This window comes from Chenopodium quinoa, unplaced genomic scaffold, assembly GCF_001683475.1.
Source record: "Chenopodium quinoa cultivar QQ74 unplaced genomic scaffold, ASM168347v1, whole genome shotgun sequence".
NCBI lineage: Eukaryota > Viridiplantae > Streptophyta > Magnoliopsida > Caryophyllales > Amaranthaceae > Chenopodium > Chenopodium quinoa.
Window position 1 is genome coordinate 261,025 of NW_018744765.1, and position 22,396 is coordinate 283,420.

The window sequence follows — 22,396 nt, forward strand, 5'->3', positions numbered from 1 at the left end:
ATATGAGAATTGCCTCAAAGAACTAACGTTCTCTGAGACAAAAGGGGATAATCTAGACTACAAAAAAATAATCAGAAAATAAAAATAAAACCGTTTCCCCGGCAACGACGCCAAATTTTGACAGGGTAAAGTCGTATCCCCTAATCAAAAGTAATTACCTAAGTCCTCTAACTAAAGTAGATAGGGGAGTAGGGTCGAATCCACAGGGAAACAAGTCTTTCTACTCCTAATTAATTATTATAATCTAAATTATCGAGGTAACCAATATTGTTGTAAATAAAGTCTATACTACGAAGAATAAGGTCGGAAGAAATAAAATAGGGAGAAATTAATTATTAAAAGACCTAGGGCATAGGTTCACTAATAAACAATAATCCAGGGCAAATCATAATAAGAAATCATCAAGCATTGATTAATCAGATTATAAAGGGCTTTCGCTACGTATTATAATCACAAAGTTAATTTACCGGTATTAAATCTCATCTGTCAAATCTCGACTTAACCATTTATAAATTAGTCCGCCTGTTGAAACTAAGCCTAAACATCAATTCTCATCTGTCGAATCTCGAATTAATATTTCTAAACTCATACAATTAAATCTGGCCAAACCTAATTGCATAGCATTAAATCAATCAATAGGAAATTAACCAAGCATTGATAATTAACAATCACAAATTTACCCCTTCATAATATTTATTAGATCCCCATAAACCCTAGAAATAAAACTACTCAAGCATCATCGTAAATAAACTAATGAAATAAATAAAGCAAGACATAATAAAAAAAGTAAATAAAATATCTGAAATTAAAAGAGAAGAAATTGTTACCAAAAGAAATCTGGATTAATGAAAGTAATTAAGAATAAAGTTAAGAGAGAATTTAAGAGAGAGAAAATATCCTAAGTAGTGAGAGAAAATCTAAAAGAGAAGGTAATCAGAATTTACGTACATAATTCGTACTTAAACATTCCTCAAACAAAAATTAAATCAAAACTAATCATCTGCTAAGAAAAACACGCGCCCAATCGGGCCCGCCTTTTTACAACGCCCACTGCTGGCATGCCGCGCCCAATCGGGCGCGCTTCTTCCTTAAGGGTGCCTTTGCGCGCATCCGCCCGATCGGGCGTATGCTTGCCCGATCGGGCCCAGCTTCTTCTTCGAGGCTTGGATTTCAATTGGGCTCGATTCCTCGGCCCAATCTCAATTTCCTCATCGGGTCTTGATTAATTGATCCAATAGCCCCGGTATCTCATACCGAGCCCTTAATAACCGGCTCTCACCGATCCTGGGCTTCAAGAATGGTCGTGTCCTTCTAGCTTCCGTAGTTGATCCATGAAAACCCGGGAAAATGCTCCAAAAGTGCAATTTCTTGTAAAACTCAACTAAAACTACGAAAACACTAGAAAACACAAATTAGTAATAAAAGTGGCCCTAAAGAGACAAAAACACTACTAATAATGACCACGGGACGGGGGTAAAACACTATATAAATTGGACATATCACCTCACAAATTGGGGATTCCGGGTTTCCGGTCCGGGTAAAAACCAGAATATTCCGGTCAGGACTGGAAAGTGTATTTTCGTAATTTATTGGGTGAAAATTTTAAATTTTATGTTTAAATTTCTAAGAAATTTAGGTATAAAACTTGTAATTTATAAATTCTAGGTGTAAAATAGGAAAACACGCAAACAAAAACAAGACGTTTAAAATGTATGTATATATTAAGATACTAAAATGAAAAAAAATAATAATAATGTAATCGGTCCATTCCGGTCAAAAACTGGATCGGACCGGAATAAATAGGTCTTGACCGTAACCAGGATCGGTCGATTCGGTCCGGTCTCGATCCCAAAAAAAATCGATTCCAGGTTTCGATCCGGTTCAATTTTGGACCGGTGAACATCCCTACTTGTGCCCGGCCGGGCGCGACCTACTCTTCCCCGCCCGGCCAGGCGCACCTTCGGGCGGGAGCCTACTTGGTCAGGCCCGGACACTTGGGCAAGCTATGAACTTCGATTGGGCTCCGATTCTTCGGCCCAATCCGGATTTCCTCTTCGGGTCTTTAATACTCGGTCCAAATGCCTCGGAATCTCAAATGCTAAGCCCTTAATCACCGGTTCGGTAACTCTAACCGGCCCTGGGCTATAAGAACTGGTTGTGCTCTTCCAATGCTCGTAGTCACTCCATAATATCTTGGGAAAATGCTCCAAAAGTGCAAATCCCTACTAAAGTCAACCAAAACTACGAAAACACTAGAAAACACCAATTAGTAATAAAAGTGGCTCTAAAGAGCCAAAAACACCAAAGGACGGGGGTAAAATACTATATAAAATGGACGTATCACTTATCCCCGAACGTGGGCTGCAGATGAGACTTGCAAAATAAAAATTGCCAAGGGACTCGTATAGACTATGATTGACTTGACCAACTGACTTGACCAAGCTTGACTTGACATGACATGACATGTGTATAACATGTGGTTGTGTATGTATATGGTGTGTGTGTGTGCAAACGCAAGCAACATAAAATGCAAAAGCAAAAATTTTCCGTTATTTTTGTCATGAGACGAGTGGGAGGTACCGACTTTCTCCCGAAAAATAAAGACGTGAAAAATGAAGCTTTGTTTTCGAACTTCCCTCGATTAAAAATTTTTGAAAAAGTTTTTGAACTTCCCCAAAAGAAAAAGATGAAAACGGGAAAAATTCTTAATATGATTAAGTAATTAGAACCCGCGTTAAACAATTTTAAGATCAGATTTATCATAAAATACTTATTTTATTCCAAATAAAACTCTTTAAAATAATAATTATCAATTCTAATTCCATTAGAATTTAAAAGAACCTTCTAGATTATTTTAGAAGATTAAAATCAATCCAAATAACTTTAGGAATAATAATTAATAGGCCCTTCTCTAGATCATTGGCCCGCATATAAAATTCATTTCGGCCCAATTTAGTATTTTGGCCATAACTTTCTCATTATTCATCGAAATTGGGCTTATAATATATCGTTGGAAAGCTCTTTTCAAATCCAAGGTGAGTGCTCTGATCTACGACCGCCCTCCTGTCTATAGGTTTAGAGGAAGCTAGGGGATATTCTAACCAGTGTAATAATCTCCAATCTAACTACACTGTTATTGGACCCTTATTGTGGACTAAACTAAATTGGACTGACTATTTCCATAAATAGAGTGTAACAAGAAATATTTTCAAAAAAAGAAAGAAAGAAATTTTAATAAAAACAACCACATCACTAGACTTTTCACACTTTTACTTCATTCGATAATCAAATGACGTGAAAGGTATTCACCACTGGGTTTGGTTTTGGGGAGACACATTTGGGTGTCTACAATACGGAAATCACAATGTATAACCAAACAATTTAGCCCATTCTTCTCTATACATGATACTAAGTTCTCGATACATCCCTAAACATGCATCTAAAGGCAAGGTTTCGTAACTCGTACGTACCTCGAATAAACAAATTGGTAAACCGCTTTTCCAACTAAAAACACCTTCTATGAAGTCCTCTCCTAAACCAAACAACAAAATCTCAATCAATACCCTAACAACCAAATTTACAATAATATAACTTGATTTAAAACTCATTAAAACTTCCTTAAAAACATGTTTTTATGCTTAATTAATCAATAGAAATTTAATAGGAACAAAAGCCCCAATTTAATTACTCATTAGAACCCTAAAATCCCAAATTAAATAAATTAAAACCATAGGTTTTAAAATCAAAAAATCTGAAAAGTTATAACATGTATATAATCTGAAATTATAAATTTAAACAAAAAAAATATAAATTTTCATACTAATAAAACTAATTTCAAACAATAAAGTAAAACCCAAAACAATTAAATTAATACTAAGCAAAAATAAAAAGAAAATAAAGGAGGAAGGAATTATGGAAGAGAGAATAACAACCACGTGGCTGCTGGTGGTGCGCCAACGGTCAGGGCGGCAGCCGGAGACCGGCGGTGGTGTGGCAGCAGGCGGTAGTTGGTGGGGGGCAGAAATGGTGGTGAGTGAAACTCACGTAAAGAGGAAAATAAAGAAAGGAAATAAAAAAATAAAAAAGAAGAAAAGGAAAAGAAAAGGAAAATAAAGGAAAAATAAAAGAATGAAAATAAAGGAGAATGAAAATAAGACTAACCTTTTGTGTGGGGAAAATTTTGGGGATGTATGAGATATTTATAGGAGAGAGTTGTAGGGTAAGTAGGAAGATTGAGCCTTATAAAATAATGGGCCAAATGAATGAAATGGAATAGGCTTTATTTGTATTGACATGAATTATAAAATGAAGGTTTATAAATAACTAGATTATCGCCGTGCAATGCACAATTTTAACAAAAAAAAAATTGTAGTGTAACACTTATATATACAATTAATCTTTTTCAATTTTGATATAAACTCATTGGAAGGAGATTTCTTGAAATGAATATACGACTATACATAGTAGTTTAAATATTTAATGATTTTTTTGAACGTTTGAATATTAGTGATGAGGAATTGAGGAAAGGAAATAATACGGAGTAGATCTTTAAATAAAAAAAAAGGTATAAAGTTGCTAATTTACTATACTTCGATTTTCTAGATTAAAGTTGTTGAAATATTTTTTTTTTTGTTTGAAAGAAGTTGCTGAAAGAATTTACTTAGCTTCTTTATGCAATATCACAAAAAAAAATAATATCAAAATTAAAAGTATCACAAATATGAGCAATGTTTTGTTTTAGTACTGGTTAATAGATTTGTACTCAAATAATTTTTGACCCAAATTAATAATTTGAAACTTTTGAAATTAAATTTCGAAAAATATAAATAGATATTATAAATAAAATAAAATTTCATTTATAAATACGCGGATTACAAATGGTTTTTCATTCCATTCTCTTCTAGGGTCTGTTCTGATTAACTGAAAATTAATAATTGAATTGAATTAAACTAAACTGAAAATAATCTGAAGAGAACAGACCCCCATTCCCATTTTTTATTTCCATTGTTCACTCCATTCTGTTTACCTTGTGCGAACCCAACGACCCCTAATACCCTAGGTTTATTGATCCGAAAGACGACATTACCCTTATGATTGATAAATTTCGTTAATCTAATAGATGAACATGAACTTGTATTTGCTCAAGTATTAGGGTTTAAGAACAAACCACCTAAAACCCCAATTTCCTTCATCTCTCACCTCATTGTGTAACCACCACACTCTCTAATGGCGGCCTTCGACCACAGCAAAGACCTCAACGACGTTGCCTTGAAACCTCGTTTGCTACGCATTCTCCTCAAAGACCAACTTCCCGATGAAACACGCCCACTTCGTAACCCTTCTGAAATCTCTACCATTATTTCTACTCTCAAAATCCATAGCCTTCTTTCCGAAGATATTCCTCCTTCTGCTCATCAGAAGCATGTTTCTGACTGGAGCTCTGCTGTTGATGCTTGGGTTCGTCGAATATTGATTCTTTGTCGAAGTGATTTGGTAAAATTTATAACCCACTTTGAATGTTTTTCAATTTCAATGATTAAAGTTTAAAATTCGTTATTGATATTGATATTTTCAGTAGTAGTTTGTACGACGTTTTCGGCGTATGCTAGTGGTTTAGTGGGATTGGTTATGGTTGTTGAATGTTGGGACCTTTTAAAAATATAATGTGAAAATTGAAATCTTGATTTTATAATTATCTTGGTTTGTTTGAGTGTTTCTACGTTGAGAATTAGCTCATTGGGTTGAAACTAAGTTAATTGACTGTTTTTTTTTTCTTCTGCATTTTCATAGCGCATTTGAAATGAATTGAAACCTCTGAAAAGGAGCTGTTAACGGCTGATTTTGCTTGAGTCGAAGTTCGTGGGGGTTGCACCTTTTTCAGTTTTATATTAGAGGAGTATTAGCTTGGTTGACTATGAGTGTAAAGGAAATTGTATTGGTAGAAATGAGAGAATATTTTAACGCAAGTAAAGCTTTGAAGATGTGGGCTACAACGGAGTTGGTTTCCATTGTGTTTTGTTGAATTTGAATACGAGTTGATTATTTTTTGTTCCATGGATTTCCATTTTCTTTCAAGGAAATCTGTTTGTGTACTTTATTGGAGGAGCTCCAATGTATAAAGTGTAGCCTGTCTATATTCTAATGAGGTTTTTTTTTTTTTTCATAATCACGGTGCAAAAACATGATATTGGATCAGTTGAGGGTTATTGTCAAGTGCCAAACCTGACTTTGCTTCACAGTTTTTTTAAAAGAAAAATTCAACAAGATCGTTGATTTTGTTCTAGTTATTCATGTACAAATGGTTTAGTTACACATAATCAAGAACTTTACTGCTGTAGACTTGAATCATGAACAATGTTTCCAAACACTTTTGAACTTTTGATGTTTGTGTTGCATTACTCTATATGAATGTTATGCACTGTCAAAATAATTTGTCTTGTAGTCTTGGTTCACTGATGTTAATGCTAGGATGTTTTATGTGCAGTCCAATGCACTTTTCTTCCAGAGTTGATTTATTGTTATTATTATTAATTTTTTTGGAGAGTAAATGCATATGAATGACTGAAGATTCCTTTTCTAGCCAGATAAATGTTGGGCTGGAGTGTGCTTACTTGGAGTGACTTCAATGGAATGCAGTTCTGCACGCTTCTTAAAATCACACTCAGATTGGTTTAATGTGCTTCTATCTCATGTTCAGGTGAACAAATTAATTTATCATAATATCTACGAGGATATGCAAAAAGATGTTAAGGCCATGCTTCCTTTTGATGATAAGAGAGGAATTTGTTGCATTTCTTCTTTATGAATCTTGAAGGCATTGTATTCCTCTACGTTATTTCCACTGTAGTAATAGTATTTTTTTCCTCTGTTTTTGTAATTAGTGCAAGTTTTGGACCTTCACACTTGCTAATGTACAACTTCAAACATTAATATCTTTAAATGTCATCAAGGAAATATTCTTAAAATTTGATATTTTGAACTTATATATCAAGATGATTCTAACAAGACTCCACATGACTATGTTTTATCTTACTTAACAGTCACAAATGATGGTCAAGGTTTAATAAGTGAATAGTGTTAAAACGCTGTACTTATATAAAAATGAAGGAAGCATACACTTTCTAACAGTTATTCCATGTGAAATGTGAATATTTCTTGTAAAAAATACCTCAAAAATTGAACTGTTTTTAGGTATTGCCTAAGAAAGGTTTTAAGTAATCCCTCCAATTTTATATAAAAATGAAGGAAGCATACACTTTCTAACAGTTATTCCTTGTGAAATGTGAATATTTCTTGTAAAAAAGACCTCAAAAATTGAACTGTTTTTAGGTATTGCCTGAGAAAGTTTTCAATTAATCCCTCCAATTTTGAATATTTGTGACACTTGAGCTTGCACGTAGGTTTAGGAAGGGTTGTGGTAGTGCATGGAAATAAATAAGTGCCGTGTGTTTCTTTTTTTTTTTTTTTTGGGTTGAGAGAGAAACAATTGAAAACAATGCATAAGGTTAATGGGAGAGTGAAACAATTAATTATCTATGCAATTGAGTTATTGGAAGGGAGAAACAAGAAAATATTACTGGTCATATGCCAAAATAGAAAGTGTTGCGCAAATTAGTAAACAGATGAAAAAGGCAAGGCAAGTATTTTGGAATGTATAGAGTACCCCCCTAAATTGTCTCTCGAAAAAGAACTACCTAATATAAATTTAATTATTAACTCAACTCAAAATGACAAAATCACTAGTGAATTACCATCCATAGATGACCCCCCCCCCCCTTTTTTTTTTTTTTTCTTTTTTTTAAATATAGCTTTGAAAGGGTTAAAGTTAATTTTTGAATTTTATAAAATCTCCTCCATATTTGACTTAATCTTTGCTACCAGTACTCCTGTAGCTTCAAACTTGCAAATAGTCTGCAGAAGGCTCTGCAATGTTGTTGAAAGATTCCAGGTCTACAGTTAAAGAACTAATCACAGTAACTGATATGCCACTTAGTGTTGGATAGTTCCATTATGAAGCTATCTTACTTTATCCTGTTAATGTTTTAGTAGATTTGACAAACAGTTGCATACAATGCATAATGTCTATATCTCATGTCTTAAGCAGCCATCTAGCGGAGCTTCGCAATTTGTCAAGGTATCTTCCTGTGCTGCTGTGTCAGATCTTCTAACAAGGTTGGCATTTCTTGTTCTAATCCAATCAGTGCTGTTGCTTGTCTGTCCATGATAATTCTAAAAAAATTGTATATGTTTATATTCAATTTTCTGAATTTTGATAACAGAAACTCGTAGTAGCTTAATTACTTTATCTAAAAATGTTTCTTGTAATTTCTAATTGCAGTGTGCTTATGACACTTCCATTATATGTCCTGAACCAGGCTCGGTAGATTCTCAAACCTAAAGAAGGATGGAAACTCTTATGCAGGAAAACTCGTCCAGCCAATTCTCAAGATGCTCAGTGAGGATGTAACTGAGGCTGTGTCAGTTAGTATTTATACCTCTGCTATTAATTTTTTTGTTGATTCAGCCTTTTTTATTTATTTATCTAGTTATATTAGAAGTAATACTTGTCATGTTAGAATTTCAATCTCAATTAATGTGGCAGCACAGTATTACCAGTCACTTTAGAATCCCATGAGTGTATAGTGTTTGCATTAGCCTAAAAACGTGTTATGAAGTCGAGTATGAATTATAGACAATGTTATTATTGTTCCTTTTAAAGAAATTGAGCTTCAGCCTACAATAACTTAAGAGGACAGGAGAAAGCTACTTAGGTTAAGTTTATGTAAACTGGGTGGGGATTTTTAGGTTAAACAATAATTCATGCCATGTTTTAAGCGGGCTAAAAATTCACTATTCCCTTTGTGACAATTAGTGTTTTTTTTTTTTATTTTTTTATTTTTTTTATTTTTTAAACTCTTGCACAAAGACTAAGACTAAATTAAAATTTCTGACTACCTTAGAAGTTTGGTTGATATGATTGTTTCTTTCATAGACCTTTGATCACCCTTCCCTTTCCTCCGGTCCTTTAGCATTTTTTTGTTAGCAAATCTTTTTTTTTTTTTTTTATTTATTTTTTATTTTTTATATATTATTATTATTATTTTTTTAATAATATGTTTTTATGCTTTTGTGAAGAAATGTTTCATTGACAAAATGTTCTTAATTACTGTGGAGAGTATATGTATTTCCTCTGTTTTTAAAAGTCTTACCCAAAGAACTTGATTTTCAGAAATTATACGTCGAGATTTGAGAGCATTGAGACAATTCTAACAAAAATTCTACATGATTGTTTTTCTTGATGTATAGATCACTAACATTGATCAAAGTGAAACATGTGAATAGTAAAAGCCAAAATGGGTAAAATACCTCTTTTTTAACACCTATCCATCTTTTCAATTTTATCTTAGATTGCTAATCCACACCAAGTGTAATTTTATAAAGTGTGCCAGTTAGAGAAAATTGCCAATGTGAAAGACAAATCGCTTTCCAAAACACACCAAGGTGTGCGCCTTGATGCACCTTTGTTGAGGCACAAGGTGATATGCTTGGCCGTCTTTTGTTGGATTGAGCATGAAGGCGTTGATCTGAGATAAATTCAAAGAGAGAATATTTATGTGAAACTGAATGTTGCCATCTTACCCGTGCTTTTCAAATGCAATTTGAACAATAGTTCCTTATCGATTTCAATTATACTTCCTCTATTCCGTAAATATTGCAACATGGAGTTGATATTTTTTGAAGATCAGAGAGATAGAGAGGAATAAAGATAAGGACCCATATGATGAAAAGAGAGAGAGAAAACATGTGCAAATAGGTAAATGTTTTAATGTTTGTGAAACTTCCTACAACGGTAATTGTTGCAATATTTGTGGAACGGAAGAAGTACTTCCTCCGTTTTTCTTTTGATGCAACACACCCTTTAGCACGGTAATTAAGAAAGGTGGGGTTTACATGATATAATAAACTTTAAAATAGGATGAGTGGTTTTTAGGAGTGTAATTTAGTGGGCCATGTGCTTTAAATAAGGGAAATAATATAGTTTTTCCCTAAAGTAACTTTCCTTTTATAGTGTGTTGCAAGTATTGTGACATTTCCTTTTTAGGGAAGTGTTGCAAGTAAAAGAAAACGGAGGAAGTAAATCATAATCATCAATTTGATAACAAATTTTGAACTGCAAATCAGTTAGTAATAACACTGGCCGAGTTGATGGCTGTGACAGATATTGCCGGTCCTTGGTCAAAATTTCCTAGTCAGTTTTCTCCTTTCATTTCCATCTGCTCTCATTTCAGTTTGATCTGCTCTTCTCCTATCTTTCTCTATCACGTTTTTCATTTTTATCTCCTAGTTTTTTATTCTTCTCTATTCTTTTTTGATCCAGAAACTAGAACCCTCAATTCTTTCGCTTCCTCAACCAAGTTTTTGAAGTTGTTTTTTTTTTATTTTTATTTCCCCCCTATTGTTTCTATGTATTATTGATAATACCCTTCAGTTTATGTAATTAACTAGGTAAGCCCCATGCAATGCATGGTTTTCACAAAAACAAAATGAAGTTAAAATAAAAATAAATAAAGTTGCTTAATTTGTTAAGATAATTTAAATGATAAACTTATACTTCGTATTATATGACTTAGAAATGAAAACTTTAGACAATTGGGCAGCTAAAAAATGGCAAAAGTTTAGTTAAGATCATTAGGAATAGAAGTTGTCATACGACTCATTCTAATTCCGTGTTTTAATGTTCGATTATAATCTTTAATATCCAAGACAGCTAATGTACACCTTTTTTTTTTAGGGAGTAGGAAACTATAATAATTAATTATAAGGAGTAGTTAATCTGATCTCTAGTAATTGATTTTAGGGAGTAGTGTTAAACTTTGGTAATTAATTATGAATAGTAAAGCTATTTTTAAGAAGGGTATGAATGCATTTTTGGAGGAAAGGAGTTAAGGAATTATTGACATGTGTCCAATATTGAGGTTAGAAGACATCAGCTGACTTTGTTTTTGTTTTAGTTGCAGTTGTAGACTAGTCACATCTCCCCCCCCCCTTCCTTTTGAATACATATATTTTTTTTAAAACTTCTTTTTAATAATTTTTACCTTCGTTTTTTTAGTTGACACGTTTTGACTTTAACACTATTCATACACCTCTCTTTGACCGTGTTTTGTGATTTATACACAATGAAAAATATAATCATGTGGGGTCTTGTTAGATTCGTCGCGGGATATTTTTTCAAAATATCAACTCTTTATAATAATTGCTTTTCTGGTAATTAAAGATATTAACAATTGAAGTTGTGCATTGGCAAACGTGACTAAAGAAACGTGTCAATTAAATAGAAACGGAGGAAGTATATAGAACCAAAAAAGTAGTAAAAGTAATATGCCTTAAGCTAAGATATCCCCAAGGAATTAGAACATGTAAAAAATGGAGGTAGTTTATAACAAACAATGGCCTGTGGGGCTGGGATTGTGGGTCAGTCAAATATTTGGTCTATGCTTTATATCTTATTTAATCACTTCCAACTCTTTGATGATTGTTTGCAGGATGTAGCGGCTCATTTGTTACTGACCATCTTAAATTATTTCCCTCCTTCAGTTCATCGTCATCATGACAATGTGAGCTTACTTTTTCTGAGATTCTACTTTTCATAGTGATATCATATTTAACTGCCAAAACACACATCAATTCTATCATTTAGAATCTATGCAACTACACTAACAGGAATCTACCTGAAATAGAATACGTTCTTCACCATAGATTTTTAAAGTGTTAAGATTTATAGTACCCTTAATCTGAAGAGAAGTATTGATTTTCACATATAGATTCAATGAAAGAGTTGCCAGCCTTCATGTTAATGCACTTTGTGCCTTATCTTAAAAGTTGTTTTAGTATGCTGGGGAACTGTATATTAGAGCAGGAACCTATTACTTGGCTTGATATGATGGTTCAGTCAACTTAGTTTGGCTGCCAACTCCTCTGCTTATATTAAAGGACATGTCTCTTGTAACAAATATTTTTTTTTTGAAGAATATAATCTCTTTATTTATAGGCAATTGTTCAACACAAGTTTTTACTACTTTGGATAAACTTGGCAGATTAATCTACAATATTTGGGATCTATGTGTAGGCTACATGTAACTGATCTTAGCTACTTTTGCAGGCTGAAGAAATTATTGTGTCAAAAATCATGTCTGCTAACTGCAATGCTAATGTGCTGAAGGTGTGGGGCTTTCTGCAGTAACATTATAATATAGTTTTGCCTGTATGGGTTTAAGTTACAGTTGTCTTCTTTTTCCATGTATTCAGAAGTTATCTTGTTGCTTAGCTTCACTTCCAAAATCAAAAGGAGACGAGGATAGCTGGTCTTTGATGATGCAAAAGGTTTTGCTATCTCTGAGTGCTCTTCTAAATAACAGCTTAGAAGGCCTTGAAGAAGGTATAAAAAGCAGTTGCATTTTTTTTTTTTTGAAAAAATAAAACTTGTTTTATTTATTTATTAAATCACGGCTTCATTGTTACTGGCAGAAAGAAGACGTGTGGAGGCTGTTACATTATTGGTTCCACCAGGGAAAGACCCTCCACCAACCTTGGGGGGAAAAATGATGACAGGAGAAGCATTTAATACTGGAGAGAGGTCTCAAAAAATGCTAATCTCATCTGTTACATCACTGATGCAGTGTTGCTGCATGATGCTGACAAATTCTTATCCTGTTCAGGTAATTCTGCAGTCATTATTTTCTTAAATGAAATTGGTAGATACATAACATATACTCTCTGTGGCAGTAGACATTAAGGATTAGGACTTTCAATGACTTCGTCTAAGAATTGTGGATGACTATTAATAACTACTTTTAATACCTTTTTCTTTTATCAAACACAGGTAACAGTCCCTATATGCCCATTATTGGCCATAATTAGAAGGGTGTTGATGGTCAATGGGTCTTTGCCTGAAGCCTTACAGCCATTTACAACTGCAATGCAACAAGAGTTTGTATGTTTGCAACTTCCTGTTCTACACCTAAATATGTTGGAGGTTCTTGCAGCAGTTATTAAGGGGTTACGCAGGTAGAACATGCTGTTAGTTCCACTATGATGCTTGTTTTGCTGGAGTTATTGCTCATTCATGCCATTTTGTTTTTCAGTCAACTTTTACCTCATGCAGCAGACATTATTTGGTTACTAATGAAATATCTCAAAACATGCTGTATGCCAGAGCTGAGAACTAAAGTCTACTCCATAATAAGAGCTTTATTAGTCTCCATGGGTGCTGGTAGGTTCTCTGTATCTGGAATCTGAATATTATTATTGTCTAATTTCTTATGCAAGTGTTTTCATACCCCCTCTTCTATTAAGTTGAAGTATGCAGTGTATATAGGTGGAGATGCTTATAATGTCTTAGCATGTTTACACTTCGAAACATTCTATGCGACCTGGAATTGGATCATAATCCTGTTTTGTTTCTATTAGTTTGTCAATTGTCATCCTTAGATAATACATGAAAGCTATGCCACTTTGCAGGTTGATGCTTTTTGCACATCATTAAATTCTTAATCAATTATAGTATCAGTATAATTTTAGGGAATGAAGGAGATAGGTCTCACGAGAAAGCATGAAGCGAGGGGCTAAATCAAACGGCGCCAAAATTTGATAGGCCGTCGTCGAGCCTACCAAAGATATAGTCCTATCTTGGTCTCACCAGCTAATAACAAGGGTAAGAAAGGGTCGAACCCAAGAGAGGCGTTGAATCAACCACCGAGATACTACCGTTTAAATAAGCTAAATAAAGTCAATATTTGGTTAGTTTTATGTAACATGCACTAATTCAAATCAACTAATACTAAGGGGCGATTAACAATATTTAGAGGGTTCTAGGGCTCGGGATATACCACTCAACTTTGTCACAAATCACAAATAGCATGTAGCAAACAATGATAAATTAAGGGAATAATATAGGGGAAGTCATCTAAAGCACCCAACTACCCTCTCAAGCTAGATGGATTACTTGAATCATGAATACAACCTACTATCGTGGTTACAAAGCATAAAACCAGTATTAAAGCATAATCACGATGACAAAAACATTCCCTTGACTGGAAATTCCTATTCTCATGGCCCTTCAAGTCAATTAAGCATAAGGGAGCTAACTCAAGTTCATCTCTCAGTCCTTCGTTGAGAAAGCTTTGATAATAGTTATAGCAATGGCCATATACAAGAACTAAGCAATTAAACCACTTAAGCTCAACTAATTAACACCCAACAATTACCAAATTAACACATGCAACAAGTAATTAGTGACTAGAGGGTTTTACTCAAACCCTAGAAAATTAGACTACTTACAATCCATGATTAAAGCAATTAAGAATTTCAAGTAACTCATGAACAAGATTCAAACTAAGGATTAAGCTAAATAACAATCTAAGCATACAAGAATTAAGCAAGATAATTAACAATCAAAGCAATTAAAATGGAAGAGTAGAGTGAGAAATAGTTACTAGAAGCTTCAACTTGAATAACAATGGTGGAACTTGTCTTCTACAATGATTGAGATTAAAATTTCCAAGCTGTTGATTAAAATCTAACTAATGATTTGAGAATATTTGTGTTTCTACAATTACAAAGTAAGAGAAAGCTCTAAAAACTTGGCTGCCGTACAAATGAGCTCAAGGGGTTATTTATAAAGACCCCCAAATAAAAAAAAGACGGAGAAAACAAGAGTCAGGTACGACTACAGTTCCGCACGGAAGTGCTTTAGTGCACTCAGATTGATATGGACCACAAAGTTATATAGCCAAAGTTACCATGGCCGTAAAGCCTCAATTGCTTCTTTTGTTTCTCCTTTTGTTACTATTGAGCAACAAAATAACTCTTAGATTTATGCTTCAATCAATCATCTAATCAAAGTCTTAATGCCAAAAAATGAGGAGATTGATGCTTTAGTTTGGCATTTTACTCTTAGCTAGTTGTTTGTGACACATGTTTGGAATTTTGACCTATTTTGCTTGATTAGCCATTAACAAAATAACTCTTAGATTTATGCTTCAATCAATCATTTAATCAAAGTTTTAATGCCAAAAAATGAGGAGATTGATGCTTTAGTTTGGCATTTTACTCTTAGCTAGTTGTTTGTGACACATGTTTGGAATTTTGGCCTATTTTGTTTGATTAGCCCTCAACCAATCCTTGCTTACATTTTATTCAATCAATCAAAGCCTTAATCCCATATGCGGGGTCGGTTACGTGAACCAAAAATGGTTATTCCATATAGTCATCCACAAAAGTCTTCCTCTTCATCTCTTACGATTAAATACCTCATTCTCATGCAAATCCATATGCTTTACATACTTCTTAAATCCTTCCAACCAACTCCTTTTCGGTTTCCCTATACCTCGTGTAACCTTTTTATGATCCCACTCTTCCACTCTTGTATCGGTGCACCTTGATGTCTCTATCTTACATGCCCAAACCAACGCAGAGTAGTTTATCTACTATGCTTGCGACACTCACTTTCTTGCAAATAACTTCATTTTTGATTTTATCTCTTAGAGTGTTCATGCACATCCATCTTAAAATGTGAATTTCTGTAACCTTTATCCTTTTTATGTGCTCCTTGTAAGAAGCCAAACATTCTGTACCATAAAGAACATTGGTCTTATGGTAGTCCTATAGAATTTCCCCTTCAACTGTTAAGGAATGCTTCGGTCGTATAACACTCTTTGGCCGCTCTCCATTTCAGCCACCACGACTTAATCCTGTGGGCCACATCTTGATTAATGTCACCATTCTTCACCCAAGATATCTGAAACACTGTAACACTAACTCATGGTCAAATCCTTTGCGTCCAAACTTACTACATCATCACTTGTCCCCCTTTGTGCACCTAAGCGACATACCAAATATTCAGTTTATCTGACTTAGCTTAAACCATCTAGATTCCAACCTTTACCTCCATTTCTCTAATTTGACGTTAACCTTATTTGTAGTTTCATCCACCAAAACGATATCATCCGCAAATAATATACACCATGGAACCTCATCTATAATTGGCCTTGTTACTTAATCTAGAACCATTGCCAAAAGAAATGGGCTTAATGTTGACCCTTGATGCTATCCAGTGGTAATAGGAAAATCTTCTGTCAACCCTCCACATGTCATCACATTTGTTGACACATCCCAATACATACCTTTACCATGCCTTTACTAGATCCACGTACCTCGTGGGATACCTTTCTTCAACATTGCCACCCTCTTGGCACCTTGTCATATGCCTTCTCTAAATCAATAAAAACCATATGAAGGTCCTTCTTCTTTACCCTATAAAACTCCATCATTTCTCTTATCAAACGGATTGCTTCCATAGTGTAGATGTACCGGGCATAAAATCAAATTGGTTTTCTAAAATGATTGCTTAAATTTTATTGATGTGGTTTTTTATTATTACGATACCTTATGTTATCTTTAATTTGGAAGAGGTGTGTTGCCATAACTGCATTTTAGCGAGTGTTGTGGATATTTCGGTGACTTTTTGAGTTCTAATTATAAATTTACAATGAATGGATTAGCTTCAACACTATTTTAGTCCCACAAGGAGTTAGCCAATCGGGGTGGCTGTGTATATGTTTGTCAGTCTAATATCAAAGCAAAATGTGTGGGTTTCATCCCAGTAATGTTACCAAAGAAGACGTTGTTAATAATTTATTGCATCCTTGAGCCAGTGTCAGCTTATAAACTTGGAGATTCTACTATTTAATCTCTGTTCCTCTGAAACCTGTTTTATGTGTTACCTCGCCTAATACCACTGGTTAATGGCATATATGCCAACTGAAGTTGACTTGGTAGGCTTCTTTTGAGCTTATTGATGTTGAATGTTAAATTTTGTATTAATATTTGGTTATAAAGCAGTTTGGAACTTTAAATTTGCAGAAGCTTTTTTGTCTTTATTTTTCAATTTTACTTGTTTTAGTTTTATTTCCAATAGTGTATCTTATGTAGATGAGGAACAAATTTTTAAGTCTAGCTATGGGGACATTCAAAGTTATACTAATTGTTATTAAAATCCCGATTTAAATCTTAGAATCTTACGATTTTACGATTTACGTATGTCATACGATTCGATTTACGATTCTACCCAATTCTACAAATTTCTCTTAACTAGCGAAAACCTTACAAGTTTAAAACATGCCTACAACATTATTTATAAGTATATATTGTCAATTATTGGTTGCTTAGTGAAAAACAACTATTTCTATTAATAATTAGGTTTTAAACTTAAAATTTGAATATTTTCAATTAAATTTGGATATGACGTCTTGATTATACATGTTCGTAGATTCTACAGTTCAATATTACGATTTGATTCTGAGAGGCCCTTCCGATTCAAATTAGAATCCCGATTTTAATAACCTTGCTTATACTACTTATTGTAGAATGAGGTACACTCAATATGCTGAGTTTTTCTTTATCCATTTTCTTTCCATGCTGACTTTGTAGAGGATTTCTTAGTCAACCTCTTTGGGGAGTGGAATCAAGGTAGAATTTGGATAATATCATGTTTGTTTGGCTGGTATTTCTTATTGATTTTTAGTGTTATTTACAATGGGCTATGGATTATAATGGACTTAATCAAAATGGCTTTATAAACTGTCATCATGTCTTTTCTAGTGTGAAGTAGCAGAAGAGGATATACCCTAAACAACCTCTCTGTTTTGCAAGGCTAAGACTGTATGCATTTAAACTCCAATACACTGTATGGGTGAGATCCATTTTAAGTGATATTAGGATTATGTTGATGTTGATCTTGCTGCTGCTTCTTAAGCTGTTTACCTCTTAAATACGTTTTTATATTTCTGATGAGTATTGATTATTGTTTGACTAAATTTTATTTAATAATCAGGAATGGCACTGTACATCTCTGAGGAAGTGATCGACAATATATTTAATGATTTGAAGTTTGCTGATACTATCGATGATGTTGGATCCTTGGATGAGCAGTCACATGTTAAAGTATCACAGCCTCTCCAGAAGAAGAGAAAGCATGGAGCTTTAACTGGGCCATTGGTAGAACAGCAGCCTTTGTTATGTTCAGAACCAAAAAACCGCCAAGCATCAATTGCTTTGAAAAAAGCTGCATTAGAAACACTAGAGGCTCTTGTAGTGATGGTATGTGCTGCTACCAAATTGTGTGGTTTTCTTTTCTCCCCTCGCTAATTGGTAGTTGTTGGTGTAATTGATGGTCCTCTGGTCGTTTCTGCCAAATACAGTGTAGTTTTAATTAATTACAATGATGATCTGTCCTTGGGGTAATTTTTTATTTTTTTTTCTAATTATTATTATTTTTTTTAAAACAATTATTTTCAAAAATCTCTTTTCAGATACCTAAATGATATACCTTTAGCTATGTAGAATGGATGGCGGGATGATTATGGTGTGCACTTGAATCTTGTACGAGAGGGTTTTTTTTCATTCCAAGCTGATCATGGAGAATAAGAGGATGCATATCTTAAATCTAGCCTGATGTTGAATGTAATGGAAAGATAAAGATTGCCATGTAGTAAAGAATTATGTGGTAAATCTCCATTACACATGGTTCCAAGCGGGGAGGGGTAATTTTTCAAATTAATAGGCGCGCTGAAAAATCAGTATTTTTGGTTTTTCGCCGGTGATTATATCTTCCAATAGAGGTTATATTTTTGGAAGAACTGCATGAAGAGAATTCAAGCAAAATAGCGAAATTTGAGGAAGCAAAAGATTAGCCTCTCTGTTGCCAATTTACATGTAACCTCTTGGTCCATGTGTCTGAAGGTGATGCTTTAACTGACCATAAGTCCTTACCTTAGAGATGGTACTTCCATCTGACTGAAGACGGAGGAGGGCTGGAGAGAGAAGCTAACTTAGGCCTAAACATTTTGGATTCCTATAATTAGAAGCTTATCTTTATGTAAGAGGTAAATAGTGGCCAACATAAAGTAGGAAGAATAGGAACAACCAAGACCCTGTCCATAAGAACTTGAGGAGGTTTTAGACAAGGCAGCATGGTAAATGGTGTTACTATGTTAGTGATTACTTGAGTCTCTATGCTTATTTTCTTTCTCGTGAAGTTCATGAAAGTAGCATTGCTTTTCCTTCAACCCATCAAGTGCAGAGTAGGCAATAGGAGTGACATTGGTTTCATGGATAATTTGGCAGGACCATCCTTTCTCCATTTTTTCTCCTTGCCTTCGTCCTTTTGCTGCATGATGTATCTATTTGTGGTATTTTCTGTGCAGTAATGTTTATTTAAATGTTTTATAAAGATGTGTTTGCCCATTGCCCATTTTTCCCTTTGCCTTCTCTCTTTCCCTGCATGATTTATCTATTTATAGTGTTTTGTGTAGTAATGATTATCTGGATGCTTTATGAAGATGTGTTTACCCTTTGTCCCTTTTTATTTGGCACATTCCTCTCCTTTCAAAATTTGAAGGCTTGTATTGAGTGGGTTGGTACTTTTGTCTTGTTAGCAAGCAAGGAAATGGGGCCATCTTTTGGCATGGAAGGGTATTAAAAGGACACTAAGGGAGTGTCACTAATGCACTTAAGGACATAGGCTGAGGCTGTAATGTAGCAGGTTTATTTACAAAATTAAGTGCATTTGGAATTTTATTTAGATGCCTTTTCTACTTTTCCCTTGACAATGGAATTTGAATTCGACATGTATCACATCAGCAAGCTCTGCTCTGACAAATTAGCTGGTTTCTTTCTTTCCCCGTGCTCTACAAGTTGCCAACAGAACTATCCTTCAAATTATTGCAATTCAGCCTCTTTCCATCCTTTATTTTAGGCTGTTTTATATTCCTTATTACAAAAAGCCTGCAAGATGTAAGTTGGACATTGTGACTTTCTTCTAACCTTCTTGATGAGATTTCTAGGTCCTGTTCTTGTCATTGAAGTTCTTTCTAAATAGCAACTTGCAAAATGGTACATGCCAATACATTCTGATTGCCACTTTTACATGGATATGAAAAAAAGTTCCTTTAGGTGAAATTTAATTTATTAGGCCACAACAAATCATGCTAGTTAATTGTTCTATATAATGTGTATGATAAAAAATTTGTGTGTTGGAGAAAAATGGCCAGCTGTTTCTGCAGTGTAAGGTTGGCTCTCGTTCATGCTCGATCTTGTGACTTTTGTTTCTTGAATTGTGTGCACTGATGCTCTAATACTATCTTGAGAATTTTGTTTCCTGAAATGTATTTGCTGGAAATTGATTATATCTCATCTAAATTACATGAAGTGTTGTTTGTCTTGCAGGGTGGTGCTTTGAGTTGTGATAGCTGGCGCAGGAGAATTGATGATCTTATGATAGAAGTTGCGACAAATGCTTGTAAAGGGGGATGGACCCATGATGAAAAGCCTTTCTATTGTAAGGAAACAAGGGCAGTCTGGGAGGATTTCCAGCTTGTGGCATTGCATGCACTTTTGGCTTCTATTCTTTCCCCTGCCGGTTATCGACCACCGTATCTATCTAAGGGTCTTGAGATATTCCATAAAGGTAATTCATGTAGGTGTGCATGTCTTGTGCATATATCTCAGGATACTTCCTCCGTTAATTGTTAATTGCAACAATTACTATATTTGAATGCTAAGCTTTAATTGCAACAAAAAAATTTCTTTCATTTTTTGGTAAGTTTTCTTTACCGAAATGACCAAAATACCCTCACTTAAAAATTGTTAACACATAATACTATACATAATTACGAATCATTATAATCCTAATTTAACGTAATTAAAATCAGATTCATCCCCATTCCCCATTATCTTTCTCTCTCCTCATTTCCCCATTATATTTCTCTCTGCTCCTTCAACCATTCGCATCAATTGTAGAAGAAGACGACCTTTTAATTATTCAATTTCAGATCTGGGTTGTGTGTGGGGGGGGGGGTGCGCAAGTGCTTCTTGGGATCAGAGGTGGTTTTGTGGGTTGGTGGTTCGTGGTGGTGGTTTGCGTGGGTGGTGGATCAATTGTGGTGGTTGTTTTTGTGGATTAATATCAAGTACATGCCCTTACTTTTCAATAATCATGATTAAGAAATTTTACGTTGGGTTCCGTGCACACCCCTTTATTGCAATTAACAATTAACGGAGGAAGTAGTATCTATTGTCTTTAAACATTGATCTCCATCTTCTGTATGTTTGCCTTTAATGTGCAGTACTCTTCCATGTCTGGTGTCCGTCTCAATATTTTGCTCTTAAAATTCTTTATTTCTGTAAATTTCATCACTAGTCTAACATGTTTTGGATTTGCCTGCATAGCCAACATGAGCAAGGGTCTGAATGTCATAAATTTAAATACATGTAATTGTTTTTTGGTTGTAATTTGTTTCAACAGGTAAGCAAAATTCTGGAACCAAGGTTGCTGAATTTTGTTCTCAAGCTCTTGTTGCCTTAGAAGTGCTTATACATCCTAGGGCACTTCCTCTAATAGATGTGCCATTGTCAAATGGCAGTAGCTATTCTTTTGGGAGGACAGATTTTGGTGTTCCTACAGACAAGCAACCTCAAAACTTTCTGTATGAAATGTACAAGGAAGAAAATCTTGAATCAGGCGTTCCTGCTCGTGGAGTTCACAAAGATATGCAATTCGATGAGAATTCACTAGATGTTACCAGATATCAGAATCATGAAGAGTCCAATGTTGTCATTGGTTTACCTGATAACGTGATGCCAATGGAGAGAGATGACGGTTCAAAACCAGCAAACCTTGCCAGTAAAGTAAAATTTTCTTTTGACAGAAAAATGGTAGATGTGCAACACCGTGAAGAGAGTAATAAATCATCTCTAGCATCTATCTGTGATAACAACCCTGTTACTATAACTTCTACAACAGAAGTAGAATATGTAGTTGCTGCTGCTCCGGATAACAAATTGAAGATGCCAATGATAGAGATGCCAATGATAGAGAAGGATGATGATTTATCTGATTCATTTCCAGATATCATTGATGCAGATCCAGATTCAGATTCAGATTATGAGTAGAAAATTCTTAGTAACTATGAAACTCATTTTCCTTGTAGAACACTCAATGAATTTTTTGAAAAATAGAAATTTATATTTTTGGTGAGATAACAATTAGATGTATGCATGTACCTTTATTTGTTTTAAGGCCCTATTTTATTTTGTCTTGAATATTCCTTTACTAAATCGATCTAGATTAACACATATATTTTTTAATTGAACAGTACAAGTCATAATATAATGTGTTTATGGTTGATTCAACTGATAATTACAACCCTTCATCAAGATTTTAGGCCCAGGTGATGCATCGTATTATCATTTATTTTCAATATTGACAAAACTTTATTGACAAAATTTGTCAATCATAAAGATTAACTTGTATTCTTCTTAAAATATACTTTACCTA

General features: G+C 34.2%; 1 protein-coding gene across 4 annotated transcripts; it reads left to right on the forward strand.

Annotated features, from left to right (window-relative positions):
- Positions 1–5,111: 5,111 nt before the first annotated feature.
- Positions 5,112–22,206, forward strand: LOC110703770 (proline-, glutamic acid- and leucine-rich protein 1-like). Of its 4 annotated transcripts, none has more exons than XM_021881554.1 (13): positions 5,112–5,493; positions 6,581–6,697; positions 8,105–8,172; positions 8,376–8,481; positions 11,547–11,618; positions 12,164–12,223; positions 12,310–12,439; positions 12,529–12,719; positions 12,884–13,068; positions 13,146–13,273; positions 17,894–18,159; positions 20,287–20,527; positions 21,365–22,206. In XM_021881554.1, exons 1-13 carry the CDS (start codon positions 5,227–5,229, stop codon positions 22,009–22,011), a joined length of 2,478 nt encoding a protein of 825 aa, XP_021737246.1. In that variant the 5' UTR covers positions 5,112–5,226; the 3' UTR covers positions 22,012–22,206. The 4 variants fall into 4 exon arrangements, with proteins under 4 accessions (XP_021737246.1, XP_021737247.1, XP_021737248.1 ...); XM_021881555.1 differs by having other exon boundaries at positions 12,313–12,439; XM_021881556.1 differs by having other exon boundaries at positions 5,402–5,493; positions 6,585–6,697.
- The last annotated feature ends 190 nt before the right edge of the window (positions 22,207–22,396 follow it).